The sequence below is a fragment of the Anolis carolinensis genome, chromosome 2 (genome assembly GCF_035594765.1).
Source record: "Anolis carolinensis isolate JA03-04 chromosome 2, rAnoCar3.1.pri, whole genome shotgun sequence".
In the NCBI taxonomy this organism is placed as follows: Eukaryota; Metazoa; Chordata; class Lepidosauria; order Squamata; family Dactyloidae; genus Anolis; species Anolis carolinensis.
The window spans coordinates 218,080,972-218,106,483 of NC_085842.1; the positions used below are offsets into that span (position 1 = coordinate 218,080,972).

At 42.6% G+C, this 25,512-nt stretch overlaps 1 protein-coding gene across 3 annotated transcripts; it reads left to right on the plus strand.

Moving 5' to 3' along the window:
- Window positions 1–4,254: 4,254 nt before the first annotated feature.
- On the plus strand, window positions 4,255–25,341 carry gpr162 (G protein-coupled receptor 162). 3 transcript variants are annotated; one of them, XM_062971776.1, is made up of 6 exons: window positions 4,255–4,595; window positions 8,248–8,557; window positions 9,470–10,355; window positions 17,761–17,950; window positions 22,428–22,579; window positions 24,411–25,341. In XM_062971776.1, exons 3-6 carry the CDS (start codon window positions 9,492–9,494, stop codon window positions 24,942–24,944), a joined length of 1,740 nt encoding a protein of 579 aa, XP_062827846.1. In that variant the 5' UTR covers window positions 4,255–4,595; window positions 8,248–8,557; window positions 9,470–9,491; the 3' UTR covers window positions 24,945–25,341. The 3 variants fall into 3 exon arrangements, with proteins under 3 accessions (XP_062827846.1, XP_008118450.1, XP_008118451.1); XM_008120243.3 differs by having other exon boundaries at window positions 4,256–4,595; window positions 8,248–10,355; XM_008120244.3 differs by lacking the exon at window positions 8,248–8,557 and having other exon boundaries at window positions 4,259–4,595.
- The last annotated feature ends 171 nt before the right edge of the window (window positions 25,342–25,512 follow it).

Below are 25,512 nucleotides of genomic sequence, written 5' to 3' on the forward strand. Positions count from 1 at the left end.
GTCATGGAAACTCTAGAGAAGATTGACTCTATCTGGAACCAAGTAGATGGGTTGTTGCTCTTGTTTCTTTGCAGAGAACGGAATGAAAATATGTTATGATGTGTGTACTATGCTTAATTATTTCCATTTGTAGGCTTCCATAGTACTTCATAAATCTCCAAACTTACTTGATCTGTCTATAAGAGATAACAATATGTAAAGGAAACTCATAGGAGACTACTGTTATCTCGAGGAGGTAAACCAAGTGGTGTGCAGTTGCCCCATTTTTTATATCCATTGCTCCTTTTCTTTCTATGTCCCTTAAAAAGTCCTTAAGGAATGAGGTCTCCTTTAAGGGGTTATTTTTTCTTATGCCTACTTTCAAATAACATGGGCAATGTCGGGTACCCAAGTTAGTAGATATATACATATACATATACATTGTTGTTGTTTATGTGTTCAGTTGCTTCCAGCCCACGCCAGAGCTCCCTGTCAGCCATCACCACCCACAGCTCATTCAAGGAAAAGCCAGTCACTTCAATAATACCATCCATCCATCTTGCCCTTGGTCGACCCCTCATCCTTTTTCCTTCCATTTTCCTCAGCATCATTCTCTTCTCTAAGCTTTCATGTCTTCTCATTATGTGGCCAAAGTACTTCATCTTTGTCTCTAATATCCTTCCCTCCTGTGAGCAACCAGGCATTATTTCCTGGAGTATGGACTGGTTGGATATTCTTGTGTCCAAGGGCATCTGTCTTCCTTTACTCAGCCTTCCTTATGGTCCAGCTCTCGCATCCATACGTTACTATGGGGAATACCATTGCTTTAACTATGCAGTCCTTCATTGACAGTGTGATGTCTTTGCTCTACACTATTTTATCAGGATTGGTCATTACTCTACTCCCAAGAAATAAACATATTCTAATTTCCTGGCTGCAGTCTGCATCTGCAGTAATCTTCGTGCCTAGAAATACAAAGTCTGTCACTGCCTTCAGGTTTTCTCCCTCTATTTGCCAGTTATCAATCAGACTGGTTGCCATCATCTTGGGTTTTTTATGTTTAACTGCAACCTAGCTTTTGCACTTTCTTCTCTCACTTTGGTTATAAGGCTCCTCAGCTCCTCCTCACTTTCAGCCATCAGAGTGGAATCATCAGCATATCTAAGGTTGTTAATGCTTCTTCCAGCAATTTTAGCTCCAGCCTTGGATTCCTCAAGCCCCGCACATTGCATGATGTATTCTGCATACAAGTTGAATAGGTACGATGATAGTATACAGCACTGCCGTACTCTTTTCCCAATCTTGAACCAGTCTGTATATACACATAATAAAAGTGAAAAAGTACATGTGTGTATGTGGCAGAGGTGTTCACTTACACAGACAGCCTGCCTTCACAAACAGCTATAGTTCCCACTGAGCAGGAGACAGCCATGGCCCTCACTCCACTGACATGCAGGTTATGATGAGTGCCAAGAACGTGTAGCTCAAACACTGCCCGTGACCTCCACAAACACCATCCTGCCTCCCACCCAAGTGAAGGCTTTCATGTGTGGGCAAATTCACCCTAGATGTTTTTTCCCCTCCAGAATGGACATCCCAGGGTTCCTTAATTTCCATGACCCTGCCCACTGCCTCTCCCTTAACCCTTTCCTGGGGCACACAGTTCACAGAGGAATTGATCAGTAACTGAACAAGAGGTTTGGGGAGAATTCATGATTTACAAGAGTTGTACTTGACCTACATACAGAGAGCACTATTAACCAACGATGGATTTGGACCACACTTGCCATGGATGATGGGATTTGCAGTACCTTCACTGATACTGTGACCTCCAAGAATGGACTGGGACCAAACTTGGCACAGAAAAACCCCATGAGCAGCTGAACATACTTCAGGGGGTAGTGGGAATGGACCTTCATTTTGGGAGTTGTAGTTCACCCTTATCCAGAGAGTCCTGAACCCAGCTGATGACGGATCTGGACCAAACTTGGCCAACTGTAAATACTGTCAGGGTTCGGGGGTGATTGCCCTGGGAATCTGGGAGCTGTAATTCATCCTTATCCAGCAAGCCCTGAACCCAGTCGACGATGAATCTGGACTAAACTTGGCAACAGACCCAGCATGGCCAACTGTGAATACTACTACTACAACAACAACAACTAATAATAATAATAATAATAATAATAATAATAATAATAATAATAAGCCTTTATTTATATGCCGCTCCATCTTCTCGAAATGACTCAAGCCGGTTTCCAGCATGTACAAAACAGTCTATTGTCAAAGCAGCATACAATGGCATGAACGAACAAACACAATAAAAACAATATCATAAAACAGCAGTAAAAACAGTTCAATCTAAAATGAAAATTTACAGTACCAATCAACATGAAGGAGTCCAATACAGTAATCAGGGCTGCGAGGTAGACATAATCAATTAAAAGATAGGTAAAGACTTGTACTTCAGAGTATCATAGGACCCAGGAGTGGATAGTGTGTAAACCAAGGTCAACATGTTGAACAGCCAACTAATCTTGCTCAAAGACCTCCCGGAACCACCAGGTTTTCAGTTCCTTGCGGAAAGAGAGTAATGTAAGTGCTTGCCTGATCTCTTTAGGGAGCGTGTTCCAGAGCCAGGGGACCATCATCGAGAAGGCCCATTCTCTCATCCCCACCAGCCGTGCTTGGGACAGTGGTGGGAGCAAGAGAAGGGCCTCCCTGGCAGATCTTAAGGCCCGCGCTAAATCATAGGGGGAGATTCGATCAGGGAGATAGGCAGGGCCAGAGCCGTATACTGTCAGGGTTTGGGGGTGATTGCTCAGAGAATCTGGGAGTTGTAGTTCATCCTTATCCAGACAGTAGTGAATCCAGCCAATGACAGATCTGGATCAAACTTAACTGATATTACCTACAAACAATGCCTTCTTCTAATAACCGCAGGATTCCCAGGCAATATATGTGTATATAATAATATAAAAGGTAAAGGTTTCCCCTGACGTTAAGTCCAGTCATGTCTGACCCTGGGGGTTGGTGCTAATCTCCATTTCTAAGCCGAAGAGCCGGCGTTGTCCGTAGACACTTCCAAGGTCATGTGGCCGGCATGACTGCATGGAGTGCCGTTACCTTCCCGCTGGAACAGTACCTATTGATCTACTCGCATTGGCATGTTTTCGAACTGCTAAGTTGGCAGAAACTGGAGCGAACAGCGGCTGCTCCCACAGCTCCTGGGGTTTGAACCTGGGACCTTTCAGTCTGCAAGTACAGCAGCTCAGTGCTTTAACACACTTCGCCACCGGGGCTCCCATATAATAATATATATGTACAGTATTTATTTATTTATTTGTTACATTTATATCCCACTCTTCTCACCCCGAAGGGGACTCAGAGCGGCTTACAAATAAAATGAACATACAATATATCACTAGCATAGCACAATATAAGCATTAAATTACTATATTGTACTATATCATTATATGGTAATATTATTTGTAATATTACATTTAATATATAATATATAATTAATATTATTATATTGTATTATTAGTAGTATAATATTATATTCCATTAGAGTTTTTCTTATCCAAGACTCGCTTATCCAAGGTTCTAGATTATCCAATGCTTTTTTGTAGTCAATGTTTTCAATATATCGTGATATTTTGGTGCTAAATTCATAAATACAGTAATTACAACATAACATTACTGCGTACTGAACTACTTTTTCTGTCAAATTTGTTGTAAAACATGTTTTGGTGCTTAATTTGTAAAATCATAACCTAATTTGATGTTTAAAAGTCTTTTCCTTAATCCCTCCTTATTATCCAACATATTTGCTTATCCAAGGTTCTGCCTGCTCATTTAGCTTGGATAAGTGAGACTCTACTGCATATAATCCACAATTATCTGGGTTTGAACTGGGTTATCGGAGTCCACAGTGCCATATACTCCAGTTCGATGTGGATTTTATACAGCTGTGTGGAAGGGGCCCCAGAGGCATCCTTGGTGCTTCATATTATTCCTCAACCTATAAAGTTGGTGAATATGAGCTTGCTGGGTTGTATTTCACTTTAGTCCTAGCCAGCCTAGCTAGTGGTGAAGGAGTTGTAGTCCAATGTAAGGTAGAAGGTTACACATTCTAAATGTTGGCGCTACTGACTGACTGACTCTCACTACCCGCCCTTCTTCTTCTTCTTCGTCGTCGTCGTCTTCTTCCTCCACGCGTGGCCCGCGCGCCTCCCTCCCTCAGGAGAGACGCAAATCTCTCATCGGCCCTGAGCAGGAGAGGACTCCGCCGTCGCGCGCCCTCCTCTCTGCTTCCCTCGGGAGGCAGGCCACGCGCCAGGGACGCCAACGGCACCGGCACGCGCGCACCCGCTCAGGGCAGGAGGAAGGGAGCGCGTGCGTGCGTCCGAAGGGGAGGGGGCGCCCCCCTCCCCCCCAATCCCTATCCTTTCCCTCTCGCGCTCGGGCGTCCGAGGCTTAGGGCTGGGCTGCAGGCGAGCAGCGAGGCAGGCAGGCGGGCGGGCGGCAAGGCACGCACGCACGCGCCAGCCAGCGCGAGGCGAAGGATGCTCCCGTCGCCATGGCAGCGGCGGCGGCGGCACCAGCAGCGTTGAGAGGTAAGATGGGTCCCCCTGCTCTTGGCTCCCCCTCCTCTCCTTCTTCCTCTTGCTTCAAGGGGTTGAGGCCAAGCGCGGCCTGGCAGGTGTGGCCGCCCCTGTCTCTCTAGCTCTCTCTCTCGCCCCCTTTCTTTTTTTTCTGCCCCCCTCAGCCCCCTCCCCTCCTTTCCAATCACCAGGGTCGGTTCCCCCTCCCTTCGCTTCTCCTCCCCCCTCCTGTTCAGTGGTAACCATGGCAACTTGTTTGAGGTCACGCTCCCACCCGAAGCCCAGGGACCAAAGGGCAAAAAGCAAAGGATCCCTGAGCCTCCCTTCTTTGGACACCATGCCTTCCCTTTCCCCCAGATCCCAACTGCAAGGCCTCATAAGGCTTTTTTCTCCTTTTTTTCCCATGCCACAATGCCCTTTCCTCCCCAGGTAGTGTCATCTCGGTCCCCTTTCCCCCTCCCTTTTGTTATGCCTCTCCTCCTTCCCTCCTCACCAGCTTGCGAGTTCACTAGTTTCCCCTGCCAGACAGAACTTCCCATCTGGAACGGCGGGGAAGGTTAGTGGGAGGCGGCATTTCGCCACAGGAAGCCTGGTTAGTTTGGGGGGTTTTTTTGTATGGTAAGGGGTGCCTTGTAGTTGGGAATCCGCCAGCAGAAAACCAGAGTGGGCCCAGTTGCCAGGCTTGTCCCAAAGGGGAAAGAAAGGGCAAGGGAGGAATTGGTTTTGCAGAATATCAAGGCATGGGCCAACTTTGGCCCTCCAAATGTTTTGGACTGCAACTGCCACAATTCCTAACAGCCAGTAGGCTGTTAGGAATTGTGGGAGTTGTAGTCCAAAACACCTGGAGGGCCAAAGTTTGCCCATGCCTAGAAAAGCAGCTCCAAAATGCTCACAAGTTTTGCATTGGGTTGCTGTGAGTTTTCCGGGCTGAATGGCCATTTTCCAGAAACATTATTTCCTAATGTTTCGCCTGCATCTGTGTCAGGCTTCACAGCCTCTGAGGATGCCTGCCATAGATTTTATTTATTTATCTAATTAAATTTTTTATATCCTGCCCTTCTCACCCCAAAGGGGACTCAGGGTGGCTTACAAGAAGGGCTCAATTCTTTTTTAATTGTTTTTAATAATAATAAAAATAATTTTATTGTGAAATATATATATATATACACACACACACACACACCGCTGAGCTGCTAAACTTGCTGACTGAAAGATCGGCAATTTGAATCCAGGGAGCAGAGTAAGCTCCCGCTGTCAGCTCCAGCTTCTGCCAACCTAGAAGAAAACATGCACACGTGAATAGGTATCAATAGGTACAGCTCCGGCGGGAAGGTAATGGCGCTCCATGCAGTCATGCCAGCCACATGACCTTGGAGGTGTCTACGAACAATGCCGGCTCTTCAGCTTAGAAATGGAGGTGAGCACCAACACCCAAAGTCAGACATGACTGGACTTAATGTCAGGGGAACACCTTTCCCCATACACACACAAATAGAAACATACAATATTTGATATTCCACAATCAGAATACAAGTATTTTCCCCCAGTCCCACCTCCTACCCATTCCCACCCATGAACTCTCACCCTTGACTTCTCTTTATGTAATATTATTGTAAAGGTACAGGAATACTATTGAATATTTATACCTCAGTATGATCAAGAATGTAATCATTTCCCTTGGTTTCACCAGCTATTCTGTTATCACTCAGAATCTTATTAATCTTACACATTATTTAATTATTTATTACAGCATTTCTACCCCACCTTCATCATGTCTCCTCCCAGCCTTCTCTTCCTCAGGCTAAACATGCCCAGCTCTTAAAGCTGCTCCTCATAGGACTTGTTCTCCAGGCCCTAGATCATTTTAGTCATCTTCCTCTGAACACATTCCAGCTTGTCAATATCTCCTTTCAATTGTGGTGCCCAGAATTGGACACAGTGTGGTTCCAGGTGTGGTCTGACCAAGGCAGAATAGAGGGGTAGCATGACTTCCCTGGATCTAAACACTAGATTCCTATTTATGCAGGCCAAAATACCATTGGCTTTTCTGCTGCCACAAATGTGCCATTGGGAGCAGCAGGTGCCAGAATAAATGTGTGCAGACTTAGGGTAAGGTATATTGGGTCCTGGGTATATTGAATGTACACACATGTCAACAGGGACTGAGGACAAACAGTGGATGACTTAGTGGATACTTGAAGGTGATATGCTTACAAAAAAGAGAAAAGAAAACTACTGTTAATCAGAAAACCATAGCGTAGTTTAGTAACAAGAACGTTTTCACATCAAGTCACAGTATAGACAGAAAGACATGGTTATATTCTAAGGAGGGCTTGCAACCAGGTTCAACAGGATAGCAGAAGACCTTCTGTCAGCCTTTGGTGCCATTGAACAGGAAGGGTTGGAAGGCTCTTCCACACAGGAAATCGCACAATATCTGCTTTGAACAGGCTTATCTGAGTCCACACTGCCATATATTCCAGTTCAAAGCAGAAAATGTAGGGTTTTATTCATCTGTGTGGAAGGGGTGTGAGACAGGATTCCAAGCAATGCATTGGCCCATGTGATAGGTAGAACTGTGACCTATCTCATAGGAAGCAAAATGGCGTTGATACAGATAGGAGGTTTTTGTTTTGTTTTGTGAGGCTGACCAAGGTCTTTCTTCCCCTCAACCCTTGAATGGTTGGGCCCAAGAGCAAAATGAATAACCACGAGGCAGGCTGGACTGAGGCTATCGGACAAATTTGGTCAGTGAGACAAGACTGCGATGAGGCTTCTGTGGGACGCTCAGGACTGAAAGAAGCTGGGCAGCAGGGCCAAGTAAAGGATAGTGCCAGGATCATGGTGGGAGCTCTAGGCCAAAATTGCACGTAGGGCCTGAGAGCTGAGGAAGAGAAAGCTGTGGCCTGATCACAGGAGGAGATAAACGGATTAGCAGAGCTAGGTGGATCACAAATGTTAACAGGGATGCAAATAGCATATGTTTTGGAAGTGGAGGGAAAAGAGGGCATGAGCTATCATTACTTCAGAACCATGGCCTTGCAGTATTCCAGAACTGGAGCAGAAAGATTTCATCTAAGACATGTCTGTGTCTAAGGCCCAAACTCCAAATGATTTTGTTTCCTCATGTATCAGTGCTAATTAACATGGGACAATTCAACAGGAAAGTTGGTCTGCTAAAGTGCCAATGATGTGCATTTTGCTCTCACTAGTGTCCTTGGGGTTGTGACTGGAGGGTCTGCCGTGTGTCAGAACTTTCTGCCATCCAGATGGCAATCCATGACTAACTGGGGAACCCGCTGCTTGGGACACTGGCATTCTTTGCCTCATGATAGACTGCCTCTGAGAGCAGAATCTGAGACCTGGGGAAAGAGGCAAAGAGGAACCAAAGAGCTACAAAGGAAACTAGGAACCTTCCCATCCTCCCACACAAGCTGGTACTTTCACCTTCCAAGGTAAAAAGAGCACACAGGCCTGGTATGCGGTTGAATTTGCTGCATATATTCCACTGTTGTGCTAATGCAGTGATGTGGCACAATAGGTGACAAACTCTTTTAACAACTCATTGTGTGGGCTGGTGAATTGGAATGATTTCTAGGGGGTGGGAGGAGACTGGAAGAGATGGGGCTGTTTTCTGATGTTTTCCTTTTTCTTCTTTCTACAGCAAGAAGAGTTTTTTAAACCCTGAGTTGCCAAGGAACTATGGGAAAATAATTAACCCTTCCTACAATTCTCGTCTGGCTATCTACAGATTCCAAACCATAGCAGAGAATTCTTGCTGAGCTCAAGGAGTTGGCAGGTGAACATGTTAGGCTCCTCTGATGACTGGAGTGCTCCCTGGCCAGCTCAGGCATTTGGTGATGGATATCTAGTATTGTGACTTGTGAGAACCAGGCTTTACAGCTTCTTCTCTTCCCTTCATATATCCATTGTCTTTCAGAGAGAGGCAAAGCTGAGTGGGCTGTTAAAGAAAGGTAATAATTTTTAATTATGTGAAGGAGACAGAGAGAAAGAAAGAGAAGGAAAGACAGGAAGCAACAGGGGGAAGTGGTGACCGTAATTAAATCTGTTTCTGCCCCTTCTTTACCTTGTACTTTAAAAAAAATCTTATCGTATTTATTTTGAAGATATATATCTTGCTTCCCTGTGTGTTTGAGGCAGCTCAAAACTCCGTAAAAACAAATTGCAACAAAACAATCTAAAATAGATATTTAATACAATTTTTTTAAAAACCCCAGTAGCACAAATTCAGATCCTATCTCCTCTGCAAATCCTTGCAGGAGCAAACCCTCATACTCCAAAAGAATGACAGTTCATATCAACAGCAAATTGGTAATTGCTTAGGCCAATGCTAAAACGGATTTAACACATACCAACTGAAGGCCATAAACAACTAGGCTTATATTTTCATGGGGAAAAAAAATCTAAACTGGATAATGAAGTACAGACTAACATCCTTGTAAGTAGACCTGCATCTGTAAAAATTGGAAGGATCCTTCAGTTCAGTGCAGATGCTAACTTTCCCTTAAAAACAAAAATGGGTTTTCACAGATAATCCAGAAATCTAGTTTCCCCCCATTGTTCCTCTGTTTTCTATGCATTTTATTAAAAAGAAAATCTGGAATTAAATTCAGTATAGAATTCAATATAAAAGAAAGTAATCTAAGAATAAGAATGGGGGAAGAGAAGACATGAATCAAAAGAAGGATAATTAAGATATCAGAAGGAGAGGTAAGGACATTCAACAGTGTAACAAAGAATAGTGCAAGATGTCTCCCAGATGTTATGTCTACATTTCTCTCCTATTTCCCTTTGGTAGCTGATAAAATAGCAATACTGGCTCCTCTACAACACTCTGGTGCGTAATCCTTTGTGGTGCTTTCTAGAGCTCAAGGAGGAGGCAACACCATGAATCGTGGGGGAGGCAGCAGCCCCATGGAGGAACTATCTAAGGCTACCCTGCATAATAACTCGCTGTGGTGGCTGGCTTGTGGGCTCCTTGCTCTGTTGGCCAACTCCTGGATCATCCTGAGCATCACGGCCAAGCAGCAGAAGCACAAGCCCCTAGAGTTACTGCTATGCTTCCTGGCAGGCACGCACATTCTCATGGCTGCTGTGCCGCTCACCACTTACGCAGTGGTACAATTGCGACGTGAGTCCTCCGACTACGACTGGAATGAGAGCATTTGCAAGGTCTTTGTCTCCACCTATTATACATTGGCCCTGGCCACGTGTTTCACTGTGGCCTCCTTATCCTACCACCGCATGTGGATGGTGAGGTGGCCTGTCAACTACCGCCTGAGCAATGCCAAGAAGCAAGCCCTGCATGCCGTGATGGGCATCTGGATGGTGTCCTTCATTCTCTCCACACTACCGTCCATTGGCTGGCACAACAATGGGGAGCGTTACTATGCCAGTGGCTGCCAGTTCATTGTCAGCAAGATAGGCTTGGGATTTGGTGTCTGTTTCAGCCTACTTCTCCTTGGAGGCATAGTCATGGGCTTGGTGTGTGTGGGCATCACTTTCTACCAGACGTTGTGGGCACACCGAAGGCACCACAGATGCCATCACCAAAGAGCAGAGGAAGCAGCCTCTTCTTGTCCTTCAGTTCACAACACCTTCAATGTGCCAGCCATTGTGGTAGAGGATGTCAGAGGCAAAAGACGATCATCCCTGGATGGATCTGAATCCGCCAAGACTTCAATGCAGATGACCAACCTCATCAGTGCCATTGTTTTTCTGTATGACTCACTAACTGGAGTTCCCATTTTGGTAAGCAGTTCCTCTTTCTGTTGTTTAAAACACTTGTTTACTGACTTTATATATTTCCAAGTTGATTTGTTTGTCAGAGTGTCTAGCAAGTGTTCGTTGAAGGTTGCAGATTATTTGGGGCCATAATTCAATTCATGTGAGGCATGCAACCAAATCTGCTGCTGCATTCTCTAGCATTGCCCAGTATCCTGGCTAAAATATACCTGAACACACTTTTGCATGCAAACGTTACAGGAAAGACTAGTAGTGATGGACAAAATGTTTTTTGAGGAGAAACTTCTTTGTCAGTACTGATAATCTCAATGAAAGCCCCTGCAAGCTTCTGGTCCCCTGAATCACAGTTTGAAAACCACTGTCTTAGAAATCAACTAATTTCCTTTTCAGCAAGAATGAGACAGTGTGTGTTGAAAGTGGTATTGTAAGACATAATTGTCCATGATGTACACAAGAAGTGTGGTTTCTTTCGAGGGTATTTTGCTGCAAGCTACATCTGCTGGTGGGAAGACCAAGGCCGAAGTTTGTAAAGGACAGGTCCAAAAGGGCTATTTACACACTCCCTCATTGTCTGGTGCCCTGATGCCCCATTTCCTCTGTCTCTCCATTCTCTCCCTGTCTTCTCCCCCACTTCTTCTCACCCCTTGTATGTCTGCCTATTCTCTGATCTATGTGTCTCCTCACTTTGTACAATTCTCTCTCTTTCCTCTCCTCCATCCTTCTGTTTGTTCACTTTCCCCGTTATCCAAGGAGCTTGGGTTGTAGGAAAGAGCGATATTGTTCTCTGTCATCTCCTTCTCCCCAACACCATTCTCCCTGTTTCTAAGCTGTCTCTCTTAGATGACAAGAGGAGGGAGGGCAGTGGTGGAAGGACAAGTGACTCTCCTCATGACTCACACACACAGACATACACACGGTTCTCAGTTGATCCATGGCATATGGGCATGAAGCAAGGTAAATGGGAGTGTGGATATGAGCAGTGTTTAAGCAGAGAGTTAGATGGAGAAGGCATAGTGGCCATTCCTGGACAACAGCCAGAGGCTTCCTGTCCTGAACTTACTTATTTGGCTAATGTGTCCCACTGTTTCCTCTCAACCACGAAGGGAAAGGGGAGGCACTTATAAGGTTTTGAAGCCCTACAGAAATATTTTTAAAGCTGTTTGCCAGACAAAACTGCCATCAAGTCTGTGCAACATAAACAGCAATTCATCTATCATCCCACATGAAAGAGAATGAATGTTATTACTCTACAGCTTGAGAGTGTGTTCCTATGCATAGCCTCTAGAGGGCATAATCTTTGTCCAGACTCTTCAGTTTCCACTAAGACTGGAAGATCAAAATAACTTCAAGGAAGGGAGTGGAAAAAGAGAGGGGGAGAGGGAGAGAAAGACAGGCAGACAGGCAGACAATGACACAAAGGTGTTGTGCTTTGAAATACAGGCCTTTGATAATCTGACATAACATTATCTTAAATAATAGGCATTTAGCACTGGATTGTATCCTGAATATTTATACCATTCTTTTCCATCTACTCAGGGCCCTTCCAGGCAGTCCCTATATCCCAGGATCTGATACCAGATTTTCTGTTTATCCCAGATTATCTGGCAGTGCATACTCATATAATCCAGTTTAAAGCAGAAAACCTGGGATCAGATCCTGGGATATAGGGCCTGTCTGGAGGGGCCCTCAGTATCTTCAATGGCCATATCTTCTTTCACTCCTTAACTTTTAGTCTCCATGCTTCAGCTCACATTGTACATGCAGTCATGCACACACCATTTCCAGGCCCAACTACTAGACCAGCAGTGTACTAAACTGGTACCAAGTGTGGTAGCTGCATTTTATTTCAAAAGATGGATGCTACTATTTAGTAGCAGATTGTATTATAACTATGGAGTATCTTCTAGTATATTCCAAGAAAGAATGCAGAAGTACAGTCTTGATCCTCTCTGTGCCACAGTGCAATCAATTTGTTTCCTGCCACAAATAATCAAGCCTCACATATTTTCATTACCCAGTCCATGTTATGTGTACAGACTCATTGTGAGATAGATAGATAGATAGATAGACAGACAGACAGACAGATTGGTTGATTCATTGTCACACTATAGCAGTACTTTCAACGTGAAAACATTTATATTCATTTTTTAAAATCAGCATTATCTGAATCATGATAGCAAATCAAGTTGATAGAATCACAGTGTTAGAAAGTGCCAGAGGGGATATTATTCCAGTCCCACACTATGCAGGAATACACAACTAAAGCGTTCCTGATAAGTGGTCATCCAGGTAGTATAAAAACCTCCAAAAAGGGTCTATTATCTTCTGAGGCATTCTTTTCCACTGTTGATCAGCTTTAGTTGATCAGCTCTTACAGTCAAGAGGTTCTTCTAACTCAGTGAGTCCCAAGGTGTTTTGGCCTACAACTCCCAGAAATCCCAGCCAGTTTACCAGCTGTTAAGATTTCTGGAAGTTGAAGGCCAAAACATCTGGGGACGCACAGGTTGAGAACCACTATTCTAACTATTTAGGAGCAATCTCTTCTCCATCCCTTCATCTTCTAGTCTGTGTAGCAGCAGAAAACAGGCTCCATCTTTCGCATGATATCCAGATATTTAAAGATGGCTCTCATTTCACTGCTCGGTCTTCTCTTCATTGAACTAAACATACCCAGCTCCCAAAGCCATTCTCTTAATAGGTCTTGGTTTCCTGATCTTTTAACTACCCTAGTCACTCTTTTCTGGCTACATTCCACCTTGCGACTCTTCCAAGTGAAGTCTGACCAAAGCAGAATAGGGAGGATGGGTTGAGGCCAGTAGTGGTCCCTGGCATATCATAACCAGCAGTGTCTCAGAGTCACGTTAATGTTGTCCAAAGTGGTACTAAATTCCATCTATGGATATATACTGGTAGTTGACAAGTACCATAAAAGAATGTTGGAAATAACTTTGAAGAGAGAGTTCAAGAGAGCATGAAACTGTTAGAGATCCTGGTTACCACTCGGAGGGGGGGGGGGGGGGGATCAAGCCTTTCTGATCTGTGATTCCCTCAGTTCAAGCATTATGTTCCTATTAATGTGACCTAGAATTGCTTTTTTGTTGCTTTTGATTTTAGCCACCACGTAACCTATTGACTCATGTTTAGCCTGTGACCTACATGCAGAAAGGCCCTAGAGCTTTTTCACATGTACTACTTTCAAGCCAGGTGTCAGTCATCCTCTATTTGTGCATTTCTTTCCTGCCTAAATGTAGTAAATGTATCCTTGTTGAAATGCGTTTTATTAGCCCTACAATCTATAAAGGCTCCCAGTATTTCTCCCAAAATGCCTCTTTTAATACTTCTCCAGAAATTCTGATGTGCAATAAAAAGGAGCATGAAAAACCACCCACTATCTAAAGATTTCAAAAGCTGTTCTCACAGTGGCCTCTTTTGGACATCCTCATACTATGCGGGAAATCACAGAAACCTTAGCTTATTGTGAGTTGTAGCATGCTATTTCCCACTGTCAGTTTGTACCTCAGCACAACAAGTTGCTAAACAAACTATGTCTTGTTTACTGCGGGCCCCTTTCACACAGTCATATATCCCAGAATATCAAGCTTTGATCTGGAATATCTGAGTCCACACTGCCATATATTCCATTTCAAAGCAGAAAACGTGGGATTTTATTCATTTGTGTGGAAGGGACCAGTGATGTCTGAAACCACTGCTGTGGTTCATATCCTCCTCCTTCCCTCATCCACAAAGAGAGAAAGAAATCATAATGCAAATAATGGATTCATTCTGTGACCTTTGGAGGAGAAGCAAGCCAGAGTGCCAGCTGTTCGTGGGACTGGACATCACTTTCCACATCTTCCACTTCCCTGGTTGTTTAGTCATTGCTGTTGCAAATTGGTTAAGTCAGCGTTTGTCAGCACCCTGCCCTGACCTTACCTGGATTATCATGCTGTTCCAATTCACACTTGAGTTGTAGTTTCCTTTCTCCATAGTGTTTTCTTAGATTGCTTTTGGGAGAAGACAGGAAAAAAATTCTATCTCTATCCAATGTTCTGGCAGAGGGAACAGGTGAAATAACAATTATTGATCTGGGTGACAAGAAGAAGAATTATTGCAGTTGTCTGGTTCAGTAAAGCTCCCAGGGATCCTTGCTCACATTGCTTGTTGGAATGTGCATCCTTACAGATATGTATTGCAGCATTGAAGAATAGAGGCATAGAATTTTCTAACTATTTTTTTTACAAAATACATAACAGAATATGTTAGCACACTGGGGAATGTTTGGAGGGAGCCCTTGCTGGCAAATGCATAGTGACAGAGTGCTCAGAATGTAACTCCTTTTTTCTTAATTACCAATAAAAGGATTACAGAGATCTGTGTGTATTAATTTTGAAGCACCAATCTGGTGATGTCACAAGTACTGTCTGGTGCTTGTAATCCTTTTGCCACTGTGTGTGTGTGTGTGTGTGTGTGTGTGTATGTATGTATGTATGTATATATATATATATATATATATATATATATATATATATATATATATATGATTACCCTAGAACCAATATCTGGGTTTTCCACTGGCAGGTAGAATGCTGTTGATGTTCTGGGAAAATGTTTTGTTGAAGGCTTTCATGGCCGGAATCACTGGGTTGCTGTGAATTTTCCAGGCTGTATGGCCATTCTCTCCTGGCATTTTGCCCACATTTATGGCAGGCATCCTCAGAGGTTGTGAGGTCTGTAGAAAACTAGGTAAGTGAGGTTTATATATCTGTGGAATATCCAGAGTGGGAGAAAGTACTCTTGTATGTTTGAGGCAACAAAGGATTCCCCAAGGCAGCAAGCAGCCAGGCCTTGGAGTGCAAGGCTATTCTATGCTAATCAAGGTGTCCAATTGCAAGATTCATGCTTGCCTAGTCTCCAACAGACCTCACAACCATTGAGGATGCCTGCCATAGATGTAGGAGAAACGTCAGGAGAGAATGCTTCTGGAACATGGCCATACAACCCAGAAAACTCGCAGCAACCCAGTTTTGGGCAAATATACCCTATATACTCCTGAATAAATCTAGGAATTGTAGTGAAAAAATTAACCCCCAAAAACTTGGTTGAGTTATCCATGAGTCAATATGAGTACAATACCTTAATTCTTATTTTAAAAAAAGGTACAATTCCCTTCTCTGTGCAGAGTGACAAAAGGTGAGTTCTTAGGCTGGATCTACACTGCCATATAATCCATATTATCCAAGCAAATAATCCAAATTATCTGCTTTGAACTGGATTATATGAATCTAAACTGCCATATAATCCTGTTCAAAGCAGACAATCTGGATTTCATATGGCAATGTAGAAGGGGCCTTACACTGTCCTGGAAGAAGCTTAAAAGAAGCACCAACCTCCTCTACTCTCTCCACTTTTTTAATGCCTGGGAAATGGTGATGGTGCTCAAGGGTAGCTGATCCTTTGAGGTGCATTGGTGCTTTCCCCTCTCCATAGAATGATCCTTAATTTACCCATAAATCATATCAAAATCTTAAATTTCCCCCAAAACCTCCCCTCAGTTTATACATGACATTGACTTGTACATCAGCATATACAGTATTATCCTCGAATGCTTCCAAGTGAAGGCTTTGTCCTGAAATTTCCCTTGCACGAAGCACATATCTTGGGGGTGTGCAGATGCCATTATTTTTCATTTTTAATCCATCTGTGCTTTTTCTACCTCCTCCATCTTTTTTATCCTATCAGCAGAGATAGATTAAAAGGGTTCCACAAAGCTTTTTCATCAGTAAGCCTAAGAGCTCTTCATCATGATGTGCCTGAAGTTTGAATCTGATACACCAAATAACTATACTATACATTTATTTTGTGGAAGAAGAAATAAATGGCAGTAGCCACACATGTTCTATGGCAAAAGCCCTGGCCCTTTAGCAATGTACACTTTGCTTTGGTGCATACATGGCTATTGCAATTATAGGCAGTCATAAAACAGCTGTAAATTATGTTTGTGGTGAATCAGAGACTGTTGTTGTTTCAACATACAAAATTTTAACTTTTAAGCACTCAACACTTATCCCACCTTCAATTAGAATCATAGAGTCATAGAGATGGAAAAAATTACACGGGTCATCCACCCTAACTCCATGCCATGCAGGAAGACACAATCAAAGTACTCCTGACATATGGCCATTTGTCTTTGTTTTTTTTAAAAAGAAAAAGACTCTACCACACTCCAAGATAGCATATTTTACTGCCGAACAGCTCTTACCACCAGGACGCTCCTTGTAATGTTGAGGTAGCATCTCTTTTCCTATACATGCAGTCCCTGAGTTACAAACATATGACTTAACAAATGATTCATAGTTAAGAGTGGGAGAGAGACAACAGGAAGTGAAGGAAGTGAGAGAAATCTACCCCAGGAAGGGAAATTCACTTCTGGAAGAGTTATCATGAGGAAAAGGGATCTCCACTGAAGCTTTAGCACTAATCCTTGTTTCTACAACAAGCCTTTTTTTTTCAAAATCTGGAAATCTGAGACAGAAAGTGAGGTGAAATCTTCTGAACAGAGGCTAGGAACACCACAGGGGTGTTAACCCTTCCCTATGCTATCCAAAGCATGCATGCATGTGTATGTATGTATATGTGTGTGTATATGTGTGTGTGTGTGTTCCAGCTTACATATAAATTCAACTTAAGAACAAACCTGCAAAACCTATCTTGCTCATAATTTGAGGACTGCTTGTAGCTTGAATCCATTATTCCACAACCACGTCTCTGGAGCAGCAGGAAACAAGTTGGCTCCCTCCTCAATACGACCGTCTTTGAAATATTTGAACATGGCTATCATGTTCCCTCTTAACCTGCTCTACTCCAAGCTAAATAAATTGATTGTACTCTCATGTACATTTCCTGCTTCTGCCCTTGGGACACTAGTAAGAAAAAAATCTGTGTGTTTCTACAAGTGAACAGTTGAGATTGAAGTATTCATTAATTCCACACATCAGAATTAAGTACCCATTTCATATTTTGTTTCCCATAGAGTCCTGGAGGTGGGGGGTTAGACACCTTCTAATATTATTATATTACCAATGAAGTGAATGCAGTTTGTCTTGTCTATATAACCAATACTATCAAAATAATGGCTTAATTTCTTATGAAGTATGTGTTTTTATTTTATCACACTCTTCTCCCTGATCAAACATAGTCAATATTGTTTTAAAAGAGCATGAAACCTGAAAAGGTGTTTTATCAGATGGATGAACGTAAACATAAGTATAACCAATACAATTAAATTATGCACAGCAGTTCCTCTTTTAGCATTATGAGACAGAACATCTGTCTCCAGATGTAGTGAATAGAGAGCCTGGCCGTGAACTGCTGCCGCCATTGTCTTCCTGTTGACTGTCTCCTTGCTTTGCAGGTGGTGAGCTTCTTCAGTCTACGCTATGACACCGCTCCCACTTGGATGGTGCTGGCTGTGCTCTGGTGCTCCATGGTGCAGACCCTTCTTCTCCCATCCTTCATCTGGTCCTGTGAGCGTTACCGGGCCGACCTCCGTACAGTGTGGGAACAATGTGTAGCAATAATGTCAGAGGAAGATGGGGATGAGGGTGAGCCCCTCCAATCCAGTAATCCTGTGATGTGTGTTTGAGGAGGAGGAAGATGCATAAGGCAGGCAGGAGGGACAAACTGTGGGAAAGATGGGAAACTCACCACATTAGAACAAGAACTCAGCAAGTTACTCTTTATGGGCCAGCAGATGTCAAGCATCTCTCACCAACAAGACGTTCTTCCTAATGTATAGTCAAAATCTCCTTTTTTTGTAGTTCCAACTATTCAAAACAAATTGCAAGGTCAACAAATCCATGACTAGTTCTCCATAGGTTTGGCTCGATTTTAAAGATAAATGAAAGCACAAGAGTGCATAAAACATATCATTTCCTGGAGCTAATCCCCCCTTACTTTTCTAGTGTAAATCACCACTGGATCTACTGTTTACCACATAATACACTCTCCACCACCACATTTGCTTTTTAAAAATATATGAGACATCTAGTCTAGGAGTTGGGTTCTTGTCATCCCAATTAATTAGAACTATAGTTAATTCAGTGTTTGTTTATGAATGGGAATAAATTATATTTAAAACAGCAGATAGGTTTTATCACCAAAAGCAATGGGCAAATGAAATTGGAACATCTAAATATCTTTCATATGGACACATCTTTGGAAAATTCTGCTATAATATCTCTGTTAACTGCTTTTGAGGAGCATTTCTGGGTTTTATGCAGCTCTGTTTTCTTTAAGGTGGAACTTACATGAACAATGTCTCCCAGTAATTGTGCCCTAGTACCAGAATTGACACTGCTTTGCTTCCAAGATCAGATAGGCTTATAGAATATTTACAATTCCCTGAAAACTTTGTCCATGTAAGCTCCACCTTAAAGAAGGCGCCAGTTCCTGCCTAATCTTGGAACCAACGCAGGGTTGGTCCTGGTTAGTACTCCGATTGGACACCACCAATGAATACAGGGTGCTATAGGTTCTATTTCAGAGTAAGGAACTGGTAAAATCACCTCTGAAAATTCCTTGATTAAGAAAACACCATGAAATTCATAGTGTTGCCATAGATCAACAGGGCATAGAAACACATACACTAGGACACTATGGCACTGGAATCATCCTATAAGGCAAGAGGCAAATGCAGACCCCCCCCCCCCCCCTCTATTTCTATACCTTGTAACAGATTTCACTAAGATACAGTAGAGTCTCACTTATCCAACATAAACGGGCCGGCAGAATGTTGGATAAGTGAATATGTTGGATAATAAGGAGAGATTAAGAAAAAGCCTATTAAACATCAAATTAGGTTATGATTTTACAAATTAAGCACCAAAACATCATGTTATACAACAAATTTGACAGAAAAAGTAGTTCATTACACAGTAATGCTATGTAGTAATTACTGTATTTATGAATTTAGCACTAAAATATCATGATATATTGAAAACATTGACTACAAAAATGCATTGGATAATCCAGAACGTTGGATATGTGAGTGTTGGATAAGTGAGACTCTACTGCAGGGGTCCCCAAACTAAGGCCCAGGGACCACATGTGGCCCATCAAAGCCATTTATCCGGCCCCTGCGGCAGCGGTAGCTCCCTCTCCGCATGCGGCGTGAGGGGGGAGGGAAAGGCACACGCCTTTCCCACCTCCTCCCTCGCCTGGTGCGCGCCTTTCAAAGCTTTGTTTGTTTATAATGGTATTTTAATTATTATTTAATTAATAATAAATTATTAAGGGGTGCTTTTGATGCACAAAGGCAGAAGGGGGTTGGACTAAATTGCCCAAGGGGTCTCTTCCAACCCTATTATTATTATTATTATTATTATTATTATTATTATTATTATTTTATTATGACACAGAAAACAAGATAGATATGCTGGATTTTGTATCACAAAATCACAAGTCGAACATTTCCCAAGTGTCTAGGACTGTGTGATGTATTTTCCGATGATGCGTGCAGATCCCAGTAGGGTGGCCTTTTGCAGTTGGCAGATCTTAATCCTGTCAATGTCTCTTGTTTCTAAATGCTGGCTAAGATCTTTTGGCATGGCATATTATTATTATTATTATTATTATTATTATTATTATTATTATTATTGACACAAAGACATAGTATAACCCAGCAAAATCTCAAGTTGAACACTTCCCAAGCGTTTTGGACTATGTGATTATTATTATTATTATTATTATTATTATTATTATTATTATTATTATTATTATTATCAACATTGAGGCTGGGTGGCCATCTGTCAGGGGTGCTTTGCTTGTGCTTTTGGTGCACAAAAGTAGAAGGGGATTGGATTAAATAGCCCAAGGGGTCTCTTCCCACCCTCTTTATTATTTTTATTATGATGATGATGATTATTATTAACATTGAGGCTGTATTTGTTCCCTTTTTTTTTACTTCAAAATAAGAGATGTGCAGTGTACATAGGAATTTGTTTATAGGGGGTTTTTTTCAACTATAATCCGGCCCTCCAATGGTCTGACGGACTGTGAACTGGCCCCCTGTTCAAAAAGTTTGGGGACCCCTGCTCTACTGTATAACAAAAAGCTAGTGGTCTTGTGTATGAAATTTCTAGCTTACTAAAATAAAAGTTCATATTGTTTCCCTTTTTTCTTTTATCATTTCGCCATTATTGTGCAATTTCACCAAAATTAAACTGAAAAATCATGTGTGCACTGGGTAGAGCATAACTGAACAGGAAGGCATAGTTAGTGAGGCAGTGCAGAAGAGGGATCGCAGGACCATGCATCACTAAAGCAGCACCATAGCATAATTGCAGAGAAGTATGATAGTGATTGTTTCAATATAAGCATGTTTCCATTTGCTTCAACAGTGTGGTTGCTGCGAGGTAACAGGCTACTGTGAAAGGGGGCTTGATCTCTCAGTTCACTAGAAAACAAAAGCTGGGAGATTAAATTCGTTAACTAAAACAAAAACTATGATGAAAATTGACTTCAGTTTTGGCCCTGCCTCCATGCATTACTTTATCAACACACACACACAGTTATAGAGCTGTTTGACTGTGTTTATGGACTAGAGGTGTTGATGGGCTTGTGTGTGGACTGGGAGTGTTACAGTGACAGCCTGTGGGCATACTCCATAGCTAGTTCCATAATTTCACTGATCACATTGTACAATGTAATGTTTTCAGAACTTGATGTAGTATGGGAAATGCCCATTTAAATAAGCATGAGCAATCCTTTTCCTCAAGTGCTCTAAAGATCATATATCTATCTTCATACCACATCAACTTATTATTTCCTAAATAGAAAAACATGGAATTGAAAACAATCCACCAGCTTGCCCATCACCATGTTCCTAGGCAACATGCCCTGTGGCAATAGTATCCCTGCCCAAACCTGTATGCAGTTGTGGAGTGCACCTCTCCCCATTGGTACTTGCTGAAGGATTAAGATTTGCTGAGGGGCCAACCCTCTGTGTACTACTAGTGAGAGCATTATACTAGACCGAAATATGGAAGAGGATCTTCTCAGTTTTGGCACCAAACTGAGGAATGCTGTACCATTGGAGGCCCACCTGACACCAACACCCATGTCATTTAGATACCACCAATGCCCAAGGACTGTTATACAGTATATAATTTCGAAAACTAGAAGCTATTTTAACATATTATGCTATATTGTGTAACACATTTGTAGCCATTATTTTACTGTTTTTAAGCTGTTCATCCTCTTTGAATGCTATTTGTAAACCACGCTGTGGGTAAAATGTGGGCAAGCCATCATTGTGGCAATTAATAACATGGAAGCAAGGCTGCAATGTGAGTGATATGATTATCAGACCAGTTTTGTATAGGATTATTTATTTATTGGCTACATTTATATCCTGCCCTTCTCACCCCGAAGGGGTCTCGGGGCGGCTTACAAGTTATATGTACATACACTGTATTTCATTATTACCATAGCACAATATAAGCATTATATATTACTTTATTGTACTATACCACTATATTGCAATATTATTAGCAATATTACATGTAATATAAATATACAATTATAATAGTGCATTATTATTATATTGTATTACATTATAATATTATCAATATTATATGTATATACAATATATTATATTATTAGTATAGCAATATAATAATATATAATACTCATATTATTAGTATAGCATAATATGAGTATTATATATTATTATATTGTTATATTGACACAGGAGACAGAGTGGAATGGTGTCTTCCTGGCCCCCTTCTTCATTCTGGCCCAGAGTGGCAGTTAGTCTTGGGTGGGAGGGCTCCCATCTGATGACATAGGAGTCATGGTGGAATGATGTCTTCCTGGCCCCCTTCTTCACACTTTACAGCAGTAAGTGTTGAATTTTGGTGGGCAGCTGAGAAAGCTGGTTCACCACAACTAAAGATAAAGGTCACCTAAAAGCACAAGTAGACATGCACTACAATGATCGTACTAACTTCTGTATGTGTGGAGTGGAGGAAACTAAAGAAATGGGGCAAGAAGAGATTGTTAACTCCTGTTGTGTTCTAGATGGTACTGGTGATGACTATGGTGATGGAAGGATCTGCAAGGTGCGATTTGATGCCAATGGTGCTGCGGCATTGAAACGAGACCCCAGGGATGCTAAACTACTGCCAGTCCATCACATGCTTTTGCCCCATGACAGGGTGCACTACCTGCAGGTGAGATGCCCACACTTCTAAAATCTGCTTAGAAACATTGTTCATCTGAAAGACAGCTAGTTCATAAACTTGAAATCTGGAAATAAAGGAGACCACCCCGGACTGTATCAACCTATTTTATACAGATGTCAAGTTTGGTTCGTGTAGATTTGAGATTCTCGAGTTCCCAGGGAACTGAAGTAGTCAATTCTGCATGCAAAATATGCACTGTACCACAAAGCTATAGGGTAAAGATAAAGGTTTTCCCCTGACATAAATTCTAGTCGTGCACGACTCTAAGGGTTGGTGCTCATCTCCATTTCTAAGCCGAAGAGCTGGTGTTGTCTGCAGACACCTCGAAGGTCATATGCCCGGCATGGCTGCATGGAGAGCTGTTACCTTCCTGCCGGAGCGGTACCTATTAATCTACTTACATTTGCATGTTTTCAAACTGCTAGGTTGGCAGAAGCTGGGGCTAACAGCGGAAGCTCACTCCGCTCCCTGGATTCGAACTGCTTACCTTTTGGTTGACAAGTTCAGCAGCTCAGTGGTTCAATCCGCTGCACCAACAGGGGCTCCTCTAAGCTATGCCCACCCTTTAATATCCACTTTTACAGTAAAAAATAAACTTTCCCTTGACAACAGATATTCTAGCCAGTAACTGTGAAGGTACTGAGATCATTGTTAAAGAAACTGACACTAATTTTAATTGTATCCATGATTAATTCAAATTATTTAATCATTTCAATACCTATCAACATTTTCAAGTATATTAATACAAGTTACCATGCATCTTCTGGCTGTGAATCATCAGGGATAAAGAGAGGGGAGGAGCTTGATCAGTATTCTTTTTATTGTATTGGTCCTTTTAATGTTACACTCATCTGTGGATGGCAGATAATAATAATAAACTTTCTTTATGTCCCGTCACCATCTCCCCGAAGGGACTCGGGGCGGCTCACAAAAGACCTCTAAGGAGCCACACATAAAATAGCAGTACCTAAGCATAAGAACAATGCAATATATGTTCGACCGAATACAAAGCAAACGACGATAAATTTATCAGACGATACATTTTAAAATTATAAAACACAGTATAGTCTCTGGATAAACTGGACATCTTCAAATTACGAACTAAAGTGCTGGAGTAAACAAATAGTCCTCATATGTAGCCATTGTGGACTACTCAAGGTCAAAGGCCCATTTAAAAAGCCATTTTTTAGGCTAGAGTGAAAGGTTTGGAAAGTGGGGGCTAACCTAATCTCTCTAGGGAGAGCATTCCAGAGCCAGGGAGCCACCACCGAGAAGGCCCTCTCTCTCGTCCCCATCAACCGTACCTGAGACAGTGGTGGGACCGAGAGAAGGGCTTCCCTGGCAGGTTTCAGAGCCTACACTGGTTCATAGAAGGAGATGTGGTCTTGAAGATAGATTGGACCCAAAGCATATAGGGTTTTATGGGTAATAACCTGCACTTTGAATTGGGTCCGGTAACTTGTCGGAAGCCAGTAAAGCTGCTTTGATAGGGGCGTAGTATACTCCCTATAGCTGTCCCCAGTTAGTAATCTGGCAGCCAACTTTTGCACTAACTGCAGTTTCTGAGCCGTATTCAAAGGCAGATCCATGCAGAGTGCATTATAGTAGTCCATTCTGGATGTAGCTAAGGTGTGGACCACCATGGCCAAGTCAGGCTTTTCGAGATATGGTTGCAGCTGGTGCACAAGTTTTAACTGTGTGAAAACCTTCCTGGCCACCACTGACACCTGAGTGTCAAGCGTCAATGCCGAGTCCAGAATAACACCCTGGAATAATTAATTTTATTTGTGTTTAATGAATGCCTTGCCTTTTGTTTTAGGTCCCTATTTCTCGCAGGATGTCCCACGATGAAACAAACATTTTCTCTGCCCACCGCTCTTCTCCTTCCTTCCTTCACAAGTGGTCCTCATCGGATGACATCCGTGTGGCTACCCCCTACAACCCTGAAGGAGCCCCTGGCTTTCTACCTCCTGAATTTCACAGCTACCATCACCGTCGAAGGCCTCCAGAGGATGAGTTCACTACTCTTCGGCAGTTCTTGGAATCTGGATTGGCCATCCGGGCTCCAGGACCCGGCTCCACAGCCTGCTTCTTTCGCGATGAGATTACCACCTTCATTGATGAAACACCCATGCCTTCCCCGCGCAGCAGTCCACGCCATTCGCTCCTCCCGTTCTCAATACAGCAGGAGGGACAAAGCTCCCCAGCTGAGCAGGACGGAGATATGGACAGGGATAGACAATGTTCACTGACTGGTGGTGAAAACCTAGACCTCAGCAGTGGTGAACAAAATACTGATCAATGGACCACAGCAGCTTATGAGGCACAGACCTTCAGAAAGGTCAACCTATGAACTGGAAACAACAAGAGTTACTGGATTTTAAGTAAAGCTTGAAATGTCTAACCAATCCTAGGACCCAAGGGTAATTTAGGTCCTCATGTCTCTCACCATGTTTATGGGGGAGGAAAATACTGCCAGTCTGTTTCTTTCTGTGGTGTGGAGGAAAGGAAAAAAGGATCAGGGAGCAAATTGCATTGTTGGAAGGAACCATGATGCCCTGCTCTCAGATGATAAATACATACACGGACCACCACAGCTCACAGAGGACATTTTTTGTCAGTTCCACCCCGTTGGTAGGTGTTAGCACCACCCATGTCTCCCCTATCTTAGCTCCACCCATTATGAGAAACACACATTGATTGCCAAGTATGGGGTAGGAAGGTATTAAAAAATTGTATTTGGAGTGTCACATGTGCTTGGCTTTGTGTGTGTGTGTTTTATTCATTTTTTTAAAATGTATTAAAAGATACGATCATCTGGGAGTATGATCCACTGAAAACCATGGGATGGACTAGAAATATAGAGGAATTTGCTGTGAGCATGTGATTAGTGTGACTTTAAACAGAGCCAACTAGGAATC

What these genes read in the sequence shown, in the direction of transcription:
- gpr162 (XM_062971776.1), top strand. Translation starts at nt 9,492, where the DNA reads ATGAATCGTGGGGGAGGCAGCAGCCCCATGGAGGAACTATCTAAGGCT. An exon ending in TAACTGGAGTTCCCATTTTG is followed by an intron (nt 10,356 to 17,760) that starts GTAAGCAGTTCC and finishes CTTGCTTTGCAG; the next exon opens with GTGGTGAGCTTCTTCAGTCT. An exon ending in AGAGGAAGATGGGGATGAGG is followed by an intron (nt 17,951 to 22,427) that starts GTGAGCCCCTCC and finishes GTTGTGTTCTAG; the next exon opens with ATGGTACTGGTGATGACTAT.